At 37.5% G+C, this 21,434-nt stretch overlaps 1 protein-coding gene across 1 annotated transcript in view; it reads right to left on the bottom strand.

The window, feature by feature from the left end:
* The window catches only part of FSIP2 (fibrous sheath interacting protein 2), a 142,481-nt gene that overhangs the window by 62,870 nt on the left and 58,177 nt on the right, over positions 1-21,434 (bottom strand). Inside the window, exon 13 of the mRNA XM_059877827.1 lies at positions 17,956-18,016. Coding sequence (XP_059733810.1) covers positions 17,956-18,016 — 61 coding nt within the window. The remainder of the gene's footprint in view (positions 1-17,955; positions 18,017-21,434) is intronic.

Below are 21,434 nucleotides of genomic sequence, written 5' to 3' on the forward strand. Positions count from 1 at the left end.
CAAGGCAAATTAGAAGTGGTCAAACAGGAGATGGAAAGAGTAAACGTTGACATGGACATCACCAGAAGGTCAACCAAAATCAGATTGATTATATTCTGTGCAGCCAAAGATGGAGAAGCTCTATATAGTCAGCAAAAACAAGACCGGGAGCTGACTGCAGCTCAGATCATGAACTCCTGATTGCCAAAATCAGAGTTAATTGAAGAAAATGGGGTAAACCACTAGACCATTCAGGTATGACCTAAATCAAATCCCTTATGATTATACAGTGGAAGTGAGAAATAGATTTAAGGGACTAGATCTGATAGAGTACCTGATGAACTATGGACGGAGGTTCGTGACATTGTACAGGGGACAGGGATCAAGACCATCCCCGTGGAAAATAAATGCAAAAAAGCAAAATGGCTGTCTGGGGAGGCCTTACAAATAGCTGTGAAAAGAAGAGAAGTGAAAAGCAAAGGAGAAAAGCAAAGATATAAGCATCTGAATGCAGCGTTCCAAAGACTAGCAAGGAAAGATAAGAAAGCCTTCCTCAGCTATCAATGCAAAGAAATAGAAGAAAACAACAGAATGGGAAAGACTAGACATCTCTTCAAGAATATTAGAGATACCAAGGGAACATTTCATGCAAAGATGGGCTCGATAAAGGACAGAACTGGTATGGACCTAACAGAAACAGAAGATATTCAGAAGAGGTGGCAGGAATACACAGAACTATGCAAAAAAGATCTTCAAAACCCAGATGATCAAGATGGTGTCATCACTCACCTAGAGCCAGATATCCTGGAATGTGAAGTCAAGTGGGCCTTAGAAAGCATCACTACAAACAAAGCTAGTGGAGGTGATGGAATTCCAGTTGAGCTATTCCAAATCCTGAAAGATGATGGTGTGGAAGTGCTGCACTCAATATGCCAGCAAATTTGGAAAACTCAACAGTGGCCACAGGACTGGAAAAGGTCAGTTTTCATCCCAATCCCAAAGAAAGGCAATGCCAAAGAATGCTCAAACTACCGCACAATTGCACTCATCTCACACGCTAGTAACTACTAACTAACTACTAAGGATACACTCAGTTGTGTCCGACTCTTTGCGACCCCATGGACTGTAGCCCACCAGGCTCCTCTGTCCATGGGATTCTCCAGGCAAGAGTACTGGAGTGGGTTGCCATTTCCTTCTCCAGGGGATCTTCCCGACCCAGGGATCGAACCCAGGTCTCCTGCATTGCAGGAAGAAGCTTTAACCTCTGAGCCACCAGGAAAGTGAGACCCCCAAACCTATTTTCTGTTCTCCAAAATTCACCTTAACCAAATTCTAAGTAACCAAGTACATTCTATGTATTTATGACCCTGAATCATATCTATTTGTTAAAAGAAAAGTTAACTGCTAAAGAAAAACACAACTGTGAAAGACTTGGTGATATTCCAAATAAGGCCTCAAAATTTTCTCATGCACTGAGAATACACCTTTACCTTCTAATCAAAGCCAACGTGAGTGTTACATTTTTGAAAGGCTGCTAGCTCTAACAGAGAAGTAACGAGCAGTCTCAACTTGCCAAGTGGAAGTCATAATTAGCACCCATTCTGTGGTACATGGAACTGCTGCTTCCTTAGTCCCCTCACTTGGTGACACAGAGTCCCCTCACGGGCTTCTCAGATAGAACTGAGGGAGTATATATCTGGATACTCATTAGCTTTTCAGAAAAATATAAAGGCATGAAGCTGAACTTACATGAAAACATTCTATGTAGAAACATCTTAAGTTCTATTTTTCAGTTACCAAAGATATTTAAAAGAAAATACCTTTACTCTTTAAAAATACTAGTGTCCTTATTTTCCTTCTAATTCTTCACTTGAGTAGTCTCTCCAAAGGGCATGATTTACAAAATGTTCTCTCATGCATCCCTGCATCTTTCATGTTATTGTAAATTTAATACTTTTAATTATTATAGATTTTAAACAACTACTAATTGGGGTTGTGTGTATAAATATGTAAAATAAGCAATACACACGATACACATGATACATGTCATATATATGTGCATATACATAAGCCAGGGTACATTTACATATATAAAGTTGCAAAAGATCCTATGAGCCACGAATTACCTCTAGGAGATTCCAAATGCAGTCCTCAGTAAGTCTCATTTGTAGCACACAATCATTCCAACACAAAGCAGCACAGACAAAATACAACAGGATCAGGCAAACATTTTCAGTAAAGTTTTCTAAAAGTTTGCTATGCTGACAAAAGGTGTAAATACTCCAAAGAAAGCACCCCCTGAAAGGATATTTTGTCTGCTGAACAAAACGAAAGGTAAACCCGAATCCAGCCACTGCTCTTCACTCAGCAATGCCAGGGATGCAAAAGCTCGAATGAAAATTTTCATTGTCACGTGGTCTGAAAATATTAAACAAGAAGAGCAAATGACTTCCATGTTAGGATAATTAGACCTGACTGTAAAATCTCCCATTTATGTTAGTAGATGTCTCTGACAATCTTTACATGCTAGTAAAGTAATGCTCAAAATTCTCCAAGCCAGGCTTCAGTAATACGTGAACCATGAACTTCCAGACATTCAAGCAGGTTTTAGAAAAGGCAGAGGAACCAGAGATCAAATTGCCAACATCCGCTGGATCATAGAAAAAGCAAGGGAGTTCCAGAAAAACATTTATTTCTGCTTTAGTGACTATGCCAAAGGCTTTGACTGTGTGGATCACAATAAACTGTGGAAATTTCTGAAAGAGATGGGGATACCAGACCACCTGACCTGCCTCTTGAGAAACCTATATGCAGGACAGCAAGCAACAGTTAGAACTGGAGATGGAACAACAGACGGGTTCCAAATAGGGAAAGGAGTATGTCAAGGCTGTATATTGTCACCCTGCTTATTTAACTTCTATGCAGAGTACATCATGAGAAACGCTGGGCTGGAAGAAGTACAAGCTGGAATCAAGATTGCCAGGAGAAATACCAATAACCTCAGATATGCAGATGACACCACCCTTATGGAAGAAAGTGAAGAGGAACTAAAAAGCCTGTTGATGAAAGTGAAAGTGGAGAGTGAGAAAGTTGGCTTAAAGCTCAACATTCAGAAAACGAAGATCTTGGCATCTGGTCCCATCACTTCATGGGAAATAGATAGGGAAACAGTGGAAACAGTGTCAGACTTTATTTTTGGGGGCTCCAAAATCACTGCAGATGGTGACTGCAGCCATGAAATTAAAAGACACTTGCTCCTTGGACGGAAAGTTATGACCAACCTAGATAGCCTATTGAAAAGCAGAGACATTACTTTGCCAACAAAGGTCCATCTAGTCAAGGCTATGGTTTTTCCAGTGGTCATGTATGGATGTGAGAGTTGGACTGTGAAGAAAGCTGAGCACTGAAGAATTGATGCTTTTGAGCTGTGGTGTTGGAGAAGACTCTTGAGAGTCCCTTGGACTGCAAGGAGATCCAACTGGTCCATTCTGAAGGAGATCAGCCCTGGGATTTCTTTGGAAGGAATGATGCTAAAGCTGAAATTCCAGTACTTTGGCCACCTCACGCGAAGGGCTGACTCATTGGAAAAGACTCTGATGCTGGGAGGGATTGGGGGCAGGAGGAGAAGGGGACAACAGAGGATGAGATGGCTGGATGGCATCACTGACTCGATGGACATGAGTCTGAGTGAACTCCGGCAGTTGGTGATGGACAGGGAGGCCTGGCGCGCTGCGATTCTTGGGGTAGCAGAGTCGGACACGACTGAGAGACTGAACTGAACTATATTTGCCACTTCATGGAAAATATATGGAGAAAATGTGGAATAGTGCCAGATTTCATTTTCTTGGTCTCCAAAATCAATGCAGAGAGTGACTGCAGCCATGAAATTAAACTTGCTTGTTGGAAGAATAGCTATGGCAAACCTAGACAGTGTATTAAAAAGCAGGGCATCACTTGTCGACAAAGGTACATATAGTCAAAGTTACAGTTTTTCTGATAGTCATTTATGGACGTAAGAGTTGAACCATAAAGAAGGCTGAGTGCTGAAAAATTGATGCTTTTGAACTGTGGCGCTGGAGAAGACTCTTGAAAGTCCCTTGGACAGCAAGGAGATCAAATCAGTCAATCCTAAGGAAATCAACTCTAATATTCACTGGAAGGACTGATGCTGAAGCTGAAGACCCAATACTTTGGACACCTGATGTGAAGAGATGATTCACTGGAAAAGACCCTGATGCTGGGAAATATTGAGGGCAAGAGCAGAAAGGGGCTACAGAGGATGTGATGGTTGGATGGCATCACCGACTCAAACTCAGGGAGATAGTGAAGGACGGGGAAGCCGGGTGTGCTGCAGTTCATGGGTTGGAGCAGAGTTGGACATGACTTAGCAACTGAACAATAACAGCTGAGAACATAAAGTATGAAGCAGAAGAGAAAATTTTAAAACTCAATAAGAACTCAGCAATAACTGGGCTGAGAACTACATATGACATTCTCAAAAGCAAAACTGATGAAAGACTCAAGTTATGTCTATTCACTCATATTGCCTATGACTGATTTCCAGCCTAATTGGCAGAGCTGAATAGTTCCAAGAGAGACTTTATAACTGCCAACACATGAATTAAAACATTACATCTCTCACACAATGTTTTTTGATATATTTGTGAAACATTTAAAAACAATGATGTGGGCTTCCCTGGTGGCCCAATGGTAAAGAATACACCCACCAATGCAGGAGACATGGGTTTGATCCCTGGTCAGATTCCACATGTCATGGAGCAACTAAGCCCATGTGCCATGACTATTAAGCATGTGCTCTAGAGCCCAGGAACTACTGAGTCCATATACTGGAGCTACCAAAGCCTGTGTAATCTAGAGCCCAAGCTCTGCAACAAGAGAAGCCACTGCAATGAGAAGCTTGGGCGCTGAGACCAGAGAGTACCACCTCGTTGCACAACTAGAGAAAAGCCCATGCAGCAATGATGAACCAGCACAGCCCAAAATGAATACATAAATAGAATTGTTACAAAAAAATACAGTGATGCATATTTGGCCATGAAGAAAACTGAACTTCAATGAAGAGAGATTCAAGGGCTATATTTTTCTGATATTAATTTAAGGAAAATAAAAATAAATACCCAAATTATTTACTAGAAATTTAAAAATATACACACATATAGATGCTTTATTGAAAAATAATGAGAGAAAATAATATATATATATATATATAAACCAATAAAAAGCAGAACAATTTACAGCACAATATATAGTATTGAGCTGTACAAAAAGAAAATGTCTATCATATAGGCTATTATTATAATGGAATTACAAAACAAAATCCCGCAATCTTGTAAGACAGAGTTAAAACTTGGTTAAGAATGTTCTGTCTTTATCTCTGTGGAAAAATTAATGTTTGACTTCTTTAGCCTATTAAACTTAAATTTTCCTTATTTCTTTTTATTGAAGTATAATTGATTTGTAATATTCCATTAGTTTCAGGTATACAGTAAAGTAATTCAGCTGTATATATATTTCTTCAGATTATATTCCATTCTACATTATAAAACAGTGAATAAAATTCACTGTGCTATACAGGAAATCCTTGTTGCTTATTTTATGTATGATGGTTTGTATCTGTTAATCTCATACTTTTAATTTGTCCCTCCTCCCTCCCTCTCCCCTTTGAAAACCATAAATATATTTTCTACATCTGTGAGACTGTTGCTGTTTTGTACATAGAACTGCTTTTGCTGGATCCCATAGATTTTGTATGGTTTTGATTTCATTTTTGTCTCAAAGTATTTCCTGATTTCTTCTTTGATTTCATCATTGATCCACTGGTTTTTTAGTATGATGCTGTTTAGTTTCCATTAGTAGTCATTCTTTTCCCATTTTTCTTTCTGTGGTTGAGGTCTGGCTTCATGTCATTGTGGTCAGAAAATATGCTTAAAATAATATATATTCTCTCGAATTTGTTGAATATTGTTTGGTTACCTTAATGTGTGGTCTATCCTAGGGAGTGTTCCATACATGATTAGAAAGAATGTCTATTTACTTTTTTTTTGGTAATGTAGTAACCTGTAGATGTCAGTTAAGTCAAACCTATCTATTCTGTCATGTCTGTTGCCTTATTTGATATTCTGAGAAGAAAAAAATATGTGAATTAAATAATCTAGTTTTAACATGTAGGAACAAATTAAAGAAGAACAACCTAAGCACAACAGGTGAAATGACAAATATCAGTGTGGAAACAGAGCCTGAAAAGAAAAAAGGAAAGCTTAGGAAATACTCTGTCTTAAAAATTAACAAAATAGACAAACATTTATCTAGACTTAACAGAAAAAAAAGGAGAAAAGACTCAAAATCAGAAATGACAGGAAATATTAAAATTAATACAACATAAAGTCGAAGGATAATAAACTATCGTGAATAATTATATCCCAACAAATTAGATAACCTAGGGGAAAAAAAGGATAAATTCTTACAAACATCCAACCTGCCAAGGTGGAATTATTAAAAAAAAAAAAAAAAAGAAACAGAAAATCTGAGAGATTACTAGCAAGGAGATTGAATCTGTAATCAAAAAACATTCTAGCAAAGAAAAGTCCAGGACCAGATAGTTTCACTGGTAAACTGACCAAACATCTAAAGACGAATTAATAATTGTTTAGTCGCCGTGTCTGACTGTTTGTAGTCAATGGAATGCACCACACCAGGCTTCCCTGTCCTTGACCATCTCCCAGAGCTTGTTCAAATTCATTTTTACTGAGTTGGTGATGCCATCCAACCATCCCGTTCTCTGTCGTCCGCTTTTCCTCCTGCCTTCAATCTACACGAGCATCAGGGTCTTTTCTAATGAGTCAGCTCTTTGCATCAGGCGGTCCAGAGCTTCACCTTCAGCATCAGTCCTTCCAATGAATATTCATGGTTAATTTCCTTTAGGATTGACTGGTTTGATCTCTTTGCAGTCCAAGGGACTCTCAAGAGTCTTTTCCAACACCACAGTTCAAAAGCATCAATTCTTCTGCCCTCAGCCTTCTTTATGGTCCAACTCTCACATCCATACATGACTACTGGAAAAACCATAGCTTTGACTATAAGAATTAATACTAATCCTTATCAAACTCTTTTGGAAAAAACCAGAAGCTTATAAATTCATTATAAAAGGCCAGCATTACTGAGATATGAATGGCAGACAAGAATACAGAAGAAAAAAAGAACTGTAGGCAAATATCCTGATGAAAGTGAAAGTCACTCAGTCATGTCTGACTCTTTATGGCCCCATGGACTATAGCCTTTCAAGATCCTCTGTCCACGGAATTCTCCAGGCAAGAATACAGGAGTGGGTAGCCATTCCCTTCTCCAGGGGATCTTCCTGATCCAGGGATTGAACCAAACCTGGGTCTCCTGAATTGCAGGCAGATTCTTTACCATCTGAGTTACAGGGAAGCCCATCTCTGATGAACATGGATGGAAGAATTCAAAACAAAGCATTAGCCAGTGATTCAATAGTACATTAAAAGGAATATACACCAGGATCAAGTGTGATTTGTCCCTGTGATGCAAGAATGGTTCAACATATCCAAGTGGTTACCGGTGATACACCATATTAATTACATGAAAATTAAAAACTATATGATCTCTGGATGCATGAAAAGCATGATAGAAATTTACACCATTTCATGATAGAAATTCTCAACAAACTGAGCACAGAAGGAATGTTCCTCAACATAATAAAAACATCACATGACAAGTCCACAGCTAACATCATATTCAATAGTGAAGATCTGAAAGCTTTCCCTCTACATTAGGCACAAAACAAGGGTGTGCAAACTGAGCACTTTTATTTACATAGTACTGGAAGTCCTAGCCATTAGTAAAGAAAAAGAAAATATGGCTAAAACAGAAAGAAAGAAAGAAGTAATATAATCTCTATTCTCAGATGACATTATATAGATAAAATCATAAAGAATGGACCCAAAATTTTGGAGATAATAATCAAATTTAGTAAAGATATAGCATACAAAATCAGTATATAAAAATCAGTTATGTGTTTGTATACTAATAAATATCAGAAAAAGAGCCCAGGAAAATAAAATCTATCTTTCCATTGTTTCCCCATCTATTTGCCATGAAATGATGGGACTGGATGCCATGATCTTCGTGTTTTGAATGTTGAGTGTTAAGCCAGGTTTTCCGCTCTCCTCTTTCACTTTTAGCAAGAGGCTCTTTTGTTTCTCTTCACTTTCTGCAATAAGGGTGGTTGTCATCTGCATATCTGAGGTTATTGATAGCTCTCTTAGCAATCTTCATTCCAGCTTGTGCTTGATCCAGCCTGGCATTTCGCAGGATGTACTCTGCATATAAGTTAAATAAGAAAGGTGACAATATACAGTCCTGATGTACTCCTTTCCTGATTTGGAACCAGTCTGTTGTTCCATGTCCAGTTCTAACTGTTGCTTCTTGACAGGCATATAACTTTCTCAGAGGCAGGTGAGGTGGTCTGATATTCTCATCTCTTTAAGATTTTTCTAGTTTACTGTAATCCACACAGTCATAGGCTTTAGCATAGTCAATGAAGAAGAAATAAATGCTTTTCTGGAACTCTCTTGCTTTTTCTATGATTCAACGGATGTTGGTAATTTGATCTTTGGTTCCTCTGCCTTTTCTAAATCCAGCTTTACCATCTGGAAGTTCTTGGTTCACAAACATTTGAAGCCTAGCTTTGAGAATTTTGAGCATTAATTTGCTAGCGTATGAGATGAGTGCAATTGTGAGGTAGTTTAAACACTTTTTGGCACGGCTTTTCTTTGGGATTGAAATGAAAATTGACCTTTTCAAGTCCTGTGGCCACTATTGAGTTTTCCAAATTCGTTGGCATATTGAATATAGCACTTTCACAGCATCATCTTTTAGGACTTGAAATAGCTCAGCTGGAATTTCATCACTTCCACTAGCTTTGTTCATAGTGATGCTTCCTAGGGCCCACTTGACTTTGCATTCCAGGATATCTGGCTCTAGGTGAGTGATCACACCTTTGTGGTTATCTAGGTCATGAAGATTTTTTTGGTAGAGTTCTTCTGTGTATTCTTGTCACCTTTTCTCAATCTCTTCTCCTTTTGTTAGGTCCATACAGTTTTTGACCTTTATTGTGCCTATCTTTGCATGAAGTGTTCCCTTGGTATCTCTAATTTTCTTGAAGAGATCTCTAGTCTTTCTCATTCTATTGTTTTCCTCCATTTCTTTGCACTGATCACTGAGGAAGGTTTTCTTAGCTATCCTTGCTATTCTTTGAAACTCTGCTTTCAGATGGATATATCTTTCCTTTTCTCCTTTGCCTTTCACTTCTCTTTTCTCAGCTACTTCTAAGGCCTCCTCAGACAACCATTTTGCCTTCCTTTTGGAGGGGGATAGTTTTGATTACTGTCTCTATTACAATGTCATGAACCACCATCCATAGTTCTTTAGGCACTCTATCAGATCTAATCCCTTGAATCTATTTGTTACTTCCACTGTATAGTAATAAGGGATTTGATTTAGGTCATACCTGAATGGTCTAGTGGTTTTCCCTACTTCCTTCAATTTAAGTCTGAATTTGGTGATAAGGAATTCATGATCTGAGCCACAGTTGGCTCCCCATCTTGTTTTTTGCTGACTGTATAGATCTTTTCCATCTTTGGCTGCAAAGAATATAATCAACCTGATTTCAGTGTTGGCCATCTGGTGATGTCCATGTGTAGAGTATTTTCTTGTGTTATTGGAAGAGGGTGTTTGCTATGACCAGTGCATTCTCTTGGCAAAACTCTATTAGCCTTTGCCCTACTTCATTCTGTACTCCAAGGCCAAATGTGCCTGTTACTCCAGGTGTTTCTTGACTTCCCACTTTTGCATTCCAGTCCCTTATAATGAAAAGGACATCATTTTGGGGTGTTAGTTCTAGGCTCAGCTGGTAAAGAATCTGCCTGAAATGCACGAGTCCTGGGTTTGATCCCTGGGTTGAGAAGATACCCTGGAGAAGGGATAGTCTACTGACTCCAGTATTCTGGCCTGGAGAATTCTATGGATTGTACAGTCCATGGGGTCGCACAGAGTCGGACACGACTGAGGGACTTTCACTTTCTAGAAGGTCTTGTAGATCTTCACAGAACCACTCAATTTTAGCTTCTTCAGCATTACTAGTCTTGGCATAGACTTGGATTACTGTGATATTGAATCGTTGACCTTGGCAGTGAACAGAGATAATTCTGTCGTTTTTGAGATTGCATCCAAGTACTGTCTTTCAGACTCTTTTGTTGACTGTGATGGCTATTCCATTTCTTCTAAAAAGTTCCTGCCCACAGTTGTAGATATATATAATGGTCATCTGAGTTAAATTCACCCATTCCAGTCCATTTTAGTTAGCTGATTCCTAAAATGTCAACATTTACTCTTGCCATCTCCTGTTTGACCACTTCTAATTTGCCTTGATTCTTGGACCTAACATTCCAGGTTCCTATGCAATATTGCTCTTTACAGCATTGGATCTTGCTTCTATCATGAGTCACATCCACAGCTTGGTGTTTTTTTTTCCTTTGGCTCCATCTCTTCATTCTTTCTGGAGTTGTTTCATTACTGACCTCCAGTAGCATATTGGGCACCTACCAACCTGGAGAGTTCATATTTCAGTGTCCTATCTTTTTGCCTTTTCATACTGTTCATGGGGTTCTCAAGGCAAGAATACTGAAGTGGTTTACCATTCCCTTCTCCAGTGGACCACGTTTTCTCAGAACTCTCCACCATGAACTGTCTATCTTGAGTGGCCTATAAGGTGTGGTTCATAGTTTCACTGAGTTAGACAAGGTTGTGGTCCATGTGATTAGATTGGTTAGTTTTTTGTGACTGTGATTTACAGAGTGTCTGCCCTCTGATGGAGAAGTATAAGATGCTTATGGAAGCTCCTGATGGGATAGACTGACTGAAGGGAAAACTGGGTCTTCCTCTGATGGGCAGGATCATGCTCAATAAAGCTTTAATCCAATTTTCTATTGATGGGTGGAGCTGTGTTCCCTGCCTGCTATTTACCTGGGGCCAAACTATGGTGAAGGTAATGAAGATAATGGTGACATCCCTCAAAAGATCTCACTCATGTACTGCTACATTCAGTGCCCCCAACCCTGCAGCAGGCCACCACAGACCCATGCCTCCGCTGGAGACTCCTGGACACAGGCAAGTCTGCGATAGTCTCTTGTGGGGTCACTGCTCCTTTGCTCCTTCCTCCTGGGTCCTGGTGTACAAGGTTCTGTTGCGCCCTCCAAGAGTCCATTTCCCAGGCTGGTGTTAGTTCTGGCAGCTCTATAGTGGGGTTAATGGCAACCTCCTCCAAGAGGGCTTATGCCATACCCAAGTCTGCTGCACCCAGAGCCCCTATGCCTGCGGCAGAGCACTGTGTGTGTGTGCGTGTGTGTGTGTGTGTGTGTGTGTATATGATACACTATCCATAATTTTATGCTTTCCTTACTTCAATTTCTAGAAAAAGAAAACTTACCACCAAGACAAACAGCTAAATGATCCTATATTTAAAATTTTTAAATTGTAGAACTAGCTATTGAACAACCATTGACAGGAAGATGCTGGAACCTACCAAAAAATGATACCCTATATCCAAAGACAAAGAAGAGATATCAGTGAGACAGCATGAGGGGCACAATCATGATAAAAATCAAATCCATACCCACCAGGTGGGTGACCCATAAATTGGGAACAATAATACCAAAGAAGTTCTCTCACTTTGTAAAGGTTCTGAACCCCACATCAGGCATCCAAGCTTGGGGGTTCCACAATGACTGGGACTCCCCAGGGAAACTGACCTTGAAAGCCAGAGGGATTTGATTACAAGACTTTCACAGGACTGGGGGAAACAGAGACTCCAGTTTTGGAGGGCACAAACAAAACCTTGTGATACCAAGACTCAGAAGAAAGGAGCAGTGACCCCACAGAAGACTGAACCAAAACTACCTGCTGGTGTTGGACAGTCTCCTGTGGAGGTGTGGTTCAGCAGGAGCTCACCACAGGAACAGGGGCACCAGTCTGGAAAGGTCTCCCATGGTGTAAACCCTCTTGGAGGTCACCATTGAAAAGAAAGTGAAATCGCTCAGTCATGTAGGACTCTTTGCGATCTCATGGACTGTACCCTACCCGGCTTCTCTATCCATGAGATTTTCCAGGCAAGAATACCAGAGTGGGTTGCCATTTCATTCTCCAAGGGATCTTCCTGACCCAGGGATCGAACCCAGGTCTCCTGCATTGCAGGCTCTGAGCCACCAGGGAAGCTTAACCCAACCATAAAGCCTTGGGTTGCCTCAAGCCAAAAAACCCAGGAAGGAGCACAAACCCCACCCATCAGCAAATAATTGAATTAAAGTTTTACTGAGCAAGGCCCTGCCCACCAGAGCAAGACCCAGTTTTTCCCACCACCAGTCTCTCCCATCAGGAAGCTTACACAAACCTCTTAACCTCTTCCATCAGAGGGAAGACAGAAGAAGAACCACATCCCCACAGTGACTAAAGAAAAAAGCACATTACAGAAAGTTAATCAGTGTGAAAAAGCAGAAAGTTATGTCCCAGATGAAGGGCCAAGATACAACCCCGGAAAAACAACTAAATGAAATGGATATAGGCAACCTTCCAGAAAAAGAATTCAGAATAATGATAATGAAGATGATTTAGAATCTCAGAAACAGAATCGAGGCAAATATTGAGAAGATGCAAGAAATGTTTATCAAAGACCTAGAGGAACTAAAGAACAAACAGATGAACACTAGAAGGAATTAGTAGCAGAACAACAACTGAGGCAGAAGAACAGATAAATGCCCTAGAGCACAGAATGGCTGAAATCAGTGCCACAGAACAGAATAGAGAAAAAAAGAATGAAAAGAAATGAAAACAGCCTAAGAGACCTCAGGGACATTAAATGCACCAACATTTGCATTATAAGGGTCCCTGAAGGAAAGAGAAAGAGAAAGGACCTGAGAAAATACTTGAAGAGGTAATAGCTGAAAACTTCTCTAACATGGGAAAGGAAATAGTCAACCAAGTCCAGGAAACACAGAGTCCCAGGCAGGATAAATAAAAGGAGGAACACACTGAGACACACAGTATTCAAAATGACAAGAATTAAAGACAAAGATAAAATATTAAAAGCAATAAGGGAAAAATGACAAATAACATACAAGGGAACTCACATCAAGCTGATTTCTCAACAGAAACTACAAGCCAGAATGGAATGGCATGATATATTTAAAGTGATGAAAGGGAAGAACCTACAACCAAGAATACTCTACTGAGTAAGACTCTCTTTCAGATCTGATGGAGGAATCAATCAAAAGCTTTCCAGACAAGCAAATGTGAAAATAATTCAGCACCACCAAACCAGCCTTACAACAAACGCTAAAAGAATTTCTCTAGGCAGGAAACAAGGAAAAGACTTATCTACAGAAAATAAACCTAAAACAATTAAGGAAATGATAATAGGATCATACATATCCATGTGCTGTTCTTAATCGTTCAGTAATGTCTGACTCTTTGTGACCCCATGGACTATAGCCCACCAGGCTCTTCTGTCCATGGGGATTTTCCAGGCAAGAATACTGGAGTGGATTGCTATGCCCTCTTCCAGGGATTTTCCAAACCCAGGGATCAAACACAGGATTCCCACGTTACAGGCAGATTCTTTACTGTCTGAGCCACCAAGGAATCCCAAGAATACTGGAGTGGGTAGCCTATCTCTTCTCCAGGGGATCTTCCCTATCCAGGAACCGAGCTGGGATCTCCTGCATTGCACACAGATTCTTTACCAGCTGAGCTACCAGGGAAGCCCATATATATATCCATAATTACCTTAAATGTAAATGGATTAAGTACACCAATCAAAAGATATAGATTGGCTAAGGAGATGAAAACATGTGCATGTATTCACTTCCACTTCACTCTGCTTGATCCCCCCAAAGTGTATGTAATTATTTTATATTGTTAGGTTAATGATGTTCCCATTATGGCTTGTGATTGTTCTTATCTTTATTTTTTGGCTGGCTATTGATTGTGAAAACTGATCAACGTTTTCACTACAGCAATTATGTAACTATCACTCAATACCACTGTATCATGACTGGTTAACAGAAAAATAACAGAATTCTGTATCACCAAAAGTACCACTTAATAGAAAAACCTGTAATAACTTTTTAAAATCCAGATGCTAATCAGAAGTATCTTGGAATTTTTTGAAAAATAAAAATGCCCAGGTATGGCTTTTCCTTTTGTCAGGGCTTCAGATATGTTTCTAATGAGCAGTCATGTTTAAAAACAACTGGACTATATGAAGATATTTTACTTTTATCTAGTTTGTTTCACTTTTTTTATTTCATATTCAGTGCTCCCATTTCATTTAGTTTATGATTTCCAATTTTTCCACCTCTTTTTTTTATGTTCTTTCTCAAGCCTTTATCACGTGTAGTAGAAAACCTCTTGTATACATATATATATAAATAATACATATAATATATATTTTAGAAAACTTATGAATTTCTGCCTAACTAAAACATTTATGACATTTTGATTCTACTTGTTTGGCTTACTGTAAATAGAATACTAGATTTCTAATTAAAAAAAATAGATATGTAACAAGCAACAAAGGCTTATTGTATAGCACAGGGAACTACAGTCAATATCTTGTAATAACCTATAATGGAAAATAATTTAAAAATAATATATGTGTATATTATAACTGAATCACACACAAAAAATATTTCTACTTTTAGAAATTTAGTAATGTTTATCTTTTTGCCAGTTTTCCTAAATATCCTATGGACTTCTAATAACAATATATGAAACACAAAATTTAAACATATTTGTGTAGGATATAAGATTAATATAAGTATAAATCTATTATATTTTATTTATTAATGACATCATTCAAAATGCTACTATTCTTATTCTTCTCTGCACTAGATAAAATATTCTCAGAGAAATGTTAATATGTCTCACCATGATTATATACTTTTTTCATTTCCCTTTTATTTCTTCTGATTTTTGTTTTATATATCTTTGTTGTTAGGTATCTAATGGTTTATGATATCTATATTCTTTGTGAATTGTACCTTTTACCATTAAAAATATTCATTTTCATTTAAAAATAAATTAAAAAACAAATTCAACAGACTTTAAAAATGAAAAAAACAATTTTTTAATTGTAATTAAGAACTACCTAACAAAGTAACTCCTAGCCTAGACAGCCTCACAAATAAATTCGATACAATGTTTAAGGGAAATAAAAAATCATCCCAATATTCTACCTAGCTCTTCCAGAAGAAAATAAAGGATGAAACACTAATGAGAATAGCACAACCATGTCAAAACGGTATGAGAAGTGAAAATTATAAGCTAATCACTGTTACCACTACAGAAGCAAGAAATTAAAAACAAACTTAAGTAGACTGAATCCAGGTGCAGAGAAAAATAATACATAATGATCATATGATTATTATTTGAAGTAAGAAAAGATTGGGCTTCCCTGGTAGCTCAGATGGTAGAAAATCTGCTTGCAATGCAGGAGACCTGGATTCAATCCATAGGTTGGGAAGATACCCTGGAAAAGAGAATGGCAACCCACTCTACTTCGGTATTCTTGCTTGGAGAATTCCATGGATTTGGGAGCCTGGCAAGCTACAATCCATGAGGTCACCAAGAGATGGACTCGACTGAGTGACTAACACTTGCACTTTCTTTCAAGAAAAGTTTGGAATAACATTTGAAAAATCAACATAATTCATTAACCAGATAAAGGAAAAAAATCATATAACCATCTCAATAGATGTAAAACAAAAGCAAAATCCAGGTGGAAAAAACTCAACATCCAATCATAATGAAAGATCTTACTTAGTAGTTTAAGGCTTTAAGACAACATCCTTAATATGCTAAGATCTAAAAAGAAAAAAAAAATAAGCAGACATTTTTGTTAAGTTTTCACTCTCAGCCTGGGAATAAAAAACTGCCTTGTTCAACACACACTAATGCTACTAGACAGTTAAAATTAAAAAAAAAAATAGATAAAGGGTTGAAAAGGAAGAAATACTGACACTTGTAAGAAACAATAATATACACAGAAAGTCTAAAATAATCTGCAAATGAATTACTAGGAATAATAATTGAGGTTACCCAGGTTTCTGACTAATATAGAAAACAATTTTATTTCATTAGACTATTGATAAATATAAAAATACAAATATAAAAGATACTCTTTAAAATATCATTAAAAAATCAAGCTCCCAGGAATAAATCCAATAGATATATTTAAGACACAAAAGCATAAATATTATTGAGAGAAATTAAAGGAAACTTAAATATATTCTTGGAAAATTTATATGGAAAGGCAAAGGGCCAAGATACTCTACTTGCTCTACTGGATATCAAGATATGTTACAAGGCTTTTGGAATTAGGACAGTGGAGTATTGGTTTGATAAGAAGATGGTAGGGAACTGCACTAATATATACAAATATATATATATAAACTATATTGGAAATCAAGATAATGACAGTATTTGGTGAGAAGAGAGAATATTGATTGGGAGTGAGTATAACTAGGCTTTCCTTCTACTAGATTTGCAATGTTCTATTTCTCCTATGTTGTGGTTTCATGGGTGTTTTCCTTTGTTAATTCATTAAGCTGTATATTGTTCTGTAATCTTTTCTGATTATGTTTTACTTCAATTTAAAGAATATACAAAAGTAAAACATGAGTGCAATTTATTTCTGAAATAGGAAAATAGTATATGATAGAATCTGTCAATATGATCCTTATAAATCAAAGGAGAAAATATCACATGATTCTATCAATAGGTACTAGAAAAGATTTTTTTAAATATAAATTTATTTATTTTAATTGGAGGCTAATTACAAGATTTTTAAAATGACTTTATTTCATAAAATAAATTCATAATTTCAGCTGTAATATTCCTAATAAGATAGGAAAAACATTATTTAAAGATAATAAAGGTATATTTACCAAAAGCAAAGGCAAATATCCTAAATGGTGAAACAACAAAACTATTTCAGGTAAAACCCCAAATTTAACAGGCATACTGTTAACTACCATGCCACTTATATTGGAAGTTCCAGTAATTATATTTAGAAAGGATATTAAAATGAGCACAAACACTTGGGAATTTTTAAGAATTTTGTCACATAATTATTTATTAAGAATAAAGAGATATGAGCAAAAATATTAAAATTAACAAGAGATTTTCATGAGGTAATTCAATAATAAGGAAAAACTTTACTGTGTTTCTCTAGCATTAGGAACCTATTTATACATGAATGTAGAAAAATATTTATAAAAATGATCAAATTACTTAGGAATAAACTCATGTACAGAACCAATCTATATCATGTTTCACATATTTATGTTTCATATATGTACATAATAAAACAATATTCAAGGCAACTTCTCCATTGAAAAGGCACTCAATATTTAGAGAAAGAACAATTAATATTAAGTATCAATTTTCTCAAAATTAAAATAGAAAATTCCTTCTCCTCCTTCATGTCATAATTATGGCCTATTCTGTAAAGGCTTCTCTGAGGACCCTAGGTAGACCTACGCACTGTCTTCTTTATATTTTACATATATATATATTACATATATTTATATTTATATGTGATATGTAGGCACATATATTTATATGTCTTCTTTATATTTTACATATATATTACATATATTTATATTTATATGTGATATGTATGCACACTACTTTCTTTATTGTACTTACCTTATTGGGTTGTGGTTATTGGCATGTCTATCTTCTTACTACACTATAACTGAACTTTGGATTTTCTTTTTTCAGTCTTTAGCATTATACTTGGCATGAATCAGGAGCTCAATAAATGTTAGTTGAAAAAATGAATTAACAGACTGCATGATTTACTCAAGAGCTGTTGATATTTACCTGGTTTGCATAAGAGGCTTGGTCTCTTTGATCTTCCATTCCAGTCAACATTTATCTCCTTCTACATAATACAAACAACAAAACAAATATCTTCAAATATTTTTTTCCAGGATCTGACCAACTATTATTTATATATTTAAAACACAAAGATTTATGATTTTTGAGACTTTCTCTTAACTGTAATTTTTTAAAGAAATGCACACATTTTGATGGCTATATTACATCTATTATTTACAGAACTAAACAAGTTTATAGGTATATTATAGGAGGACCACAAGACTATGCACACGTGGTAATTTGCAAAGACTCAGGGGACTCAGAATATAGTGTATTCATATCTAATATTTATTATATTAATAGTAAAAGGATACACTATAGGATAAGTAAAGGGAAAAGACAGCAGGAGTCTGGGAAAATATAAGCACAGTTGCTTTACCCCTCCTGTGAAAGGACACATTTGAACATGCTCTTTTCTCCAGCAATAAAAGTACATGTGTGTAATGTTTTGGCCTCAGAAATCCATTAGAAACTCAGCATTTAAGGTTTTATTGAAGGTTCATCATGAAGACATCCTCTGCCTAATGCATATCTGAAATTCTAGCCTTCCAAAAGGAAATCATATGTTCAACAAAAATCACATTTTCTGCAGAGTCTAGGTACATGTATGTACCTGTTCAGTTAGGGAATTTTCATATCAGTTAGAGAATGTTAGAAAAACCAAGTTCCCAAACACTAGCCACAGGCCAGTCTTGCAAGCAAGCCACTACAAAGTCAGCAGTCTCAAGCCTGTTCTTTTCTGCACAATATCATTTACTGTTAAATTAACTATCTTTGGAGTGCACTGATTAGTAAGGAAGCTAACTCAATGGAATAAATGAACAGGTACATTTTTTTTTTTTTAACACTAAAAGAATAAACGTTTAAATAGAGCTGGAAGGCAGACTGCAGATTCTCTGAATATATGAAACTTTGAGAGCAGTGAATCAGGTGCAACAGACTTTTTCTTTTTGGGGGGCTACACTGTGTAGCTTGCAGGATCATAAGTTCCAAACCAGGTATGAAACCCAGACCTCCAACAGCGAAATGCCAAGTCCTAACCACTGGAGTGCCAGGGAATTCCACAATAGGCTTTAAAAATAATTTTTTTTAAATTGAAGGAAAATTGCTTTACAGAATTTTGTGGTTTTATGTCATATATCGACAAGAATCAGCCATAGGTACACCCATGTCTCCTCCCTCCCATCCCACCCTTCAGCCTGTCACAGAGCCCCTGTTTGAGTTGCCTGAGTCAGACATCAAATTCCCATTGGCTATCTCTTTTACATATGGTATTATAAATTTCTATGTTACTCTCTTCATATTTCCCCTTCTCCCTCCTCTCATCCCACCATGTCCATAGGTCTGTTCTCTATGTCTGTTTCTCTACTGCTGCTCTGAACATAAATTCATCAGTGCTATCTCTTCAGACTCCATATATATGTGTCAGTATGCTATATTTGGAGAAGGCAGTGGCACCCCACTCCAGTACTCTTGCCTGAAAAATCCCATGGACGGAGGAGCCTGGTGGGCTGTAGTCCATGGGGTCGCGAAGAGTCAGACACGACTGAGCGAGTTCACTTTCACTTTTCACTTTCATGCATTGGAGAAGGAAATGGCAACCCACTCCAGTATTCTTGCCTGGAGAATCCCAGGGATCGGGGAGCCTGGTGGGCTGCAGTCTATGGGGTCGCAAAGAGTCGGACATGACTGAAGCGACTTAACAGAAGCAGCAGCAGCATGCTATATTTACATTTCTCTTTCTGACTTACTTCACTCTGTATAATAGGTTCCAGTTTTATCCACCTCATTGAATAGATTCAGATGTGTTCCTTTTTATGGCTGAGTAGTATTCCATTGTATATATATAGCATAACTTCTTTATCCATTCATCCATTGATGGACATCTAGGTTGCTTCCATGTTTTAGATATTGTATAAAGTGTAGCAATGAACATTGGGGGACATGTGTCTTTTTCAATTTTGATTTCCTCAGGGTATATGTCTAGGAATAGGATTGCTGGGTCATATGATGGTTTTATTCCTAGCTTTTTAAGGAGTCTCCATACTGTCTTCCGTAGTGGCTATATCAGTTTACATTCCCGCCAGCAATGCGAGAGGGTTCCCTTTTCTCCACACCCTCTCCAGCATTTATTGTTTGTAGACTTTTCAATGATGGGCATTCTGACTGGTGTGAGGTGGTATCTCACTTTAGTTTTGACTTGCACTTATCTAATAATGAATGATGTTGAGCATCTTTTCATGTGGTTGTTAGCCATCTGTATGTCTTCTTTGGAGAAATGTCTCTTCAGGTTCCTTTCCCACTTTTTGACTGGGTTGTTTGCTTTCCTGGTATTGAGTTGTATGAGCTGCTTGTACATTTTGAAATTAATTCTTTATCATTGTTCCCTTTGTTATCATTTTCTTTCATTCCAAGGGTTGTTTTTTCACCTTGTTTGTAGTTTCCTTTGCTGTGGAAAAGCTTTTAAGTTTTATTATGTCCCTCTTGTTTACTTTTGTTTTTATTTCCATTACTCTAGGATGTGGATCACAGAAGATCTTGCTTTGATTTATGTCATTGACTGTTCTGCCTATAAGAGTTTAATAGTTTCTGGTCTTACATTTAGGTCTTTAATCCATTTTGAGTAATCCACATCTTTGTGTATGGCATTAGGAAGTGTTCTAATTTCATTTTTTGCATGTAGCTGACCAGTTTTCCTAGCACCACTTATTGAAGAGGCTGTCTTGCCCCATTGTAAATTCTTGCATCCTCTGTCAAGAATAAGGTACCCTTAGGTATGTAGGTTTATCTCTGGGTTCTCTATTTTGTTCCAATGATCAATATTTCTGTTTTTGTGCCAGTACTGTACTGTCTTGATATCTGTAGCATTTAAGTATAGTCTGAAGTCAGGAAGGTTGATTCTTCCAGTTCCATCCTTCTTTCTCAACACTGCTCTGGCTATTTCATATGAATCATGAAATTTTTTGTTCTAGTTCTATGAAAAAAGCCATTGGTAATTTGATAGGGATCACACTGAATCTGCAGATTGCATTCAGTAGTATAGTATTTTCACAATACTGATTCATCCTACCCAGGAACATGGAATATCTCTCCATCTCTTTATGTCATCTTTGACTTCTTTCATCAGTGTCACAGCTTTCTGTATACAGGTCATTTGTCTTCTTCAGTTCAGTTAAGTTCCGTCGCTCAGTCGTGTCCGACTCTTTGCGACCCCATGAATTGCAGCACGCCAGGCCTCCCTGTCCATCACCAACTCCCAGAGTTCAAACAGACTCACGTCCATCGAGTCAGTGATGCCATCCAGCCATCTCATCCTCTGTCATCCCCTTCTCCTCCTGCCCCCAATCCCTCCCAGCATCAGAGTCTTTTCCAATGAGTCAACTCTTCGCATGAGGTGGCCAAAGTCCTGAAGTTTCAGCTTT

This window comes from Bos taurus, chromosome 2 (genome assembly GCF_002263795.3).
Source record: "Bos taurus isolate L1 Dominette 01449 registration number 42190680 breed Hereford chromosome 2, ARS-UCD2.0, whole genome shotgun sequence".
NCBI lineage: Eukaryota > Metazoa > Chordata > Mammalia > Artiodactyla > Bovidae > Bos > Bos taurus.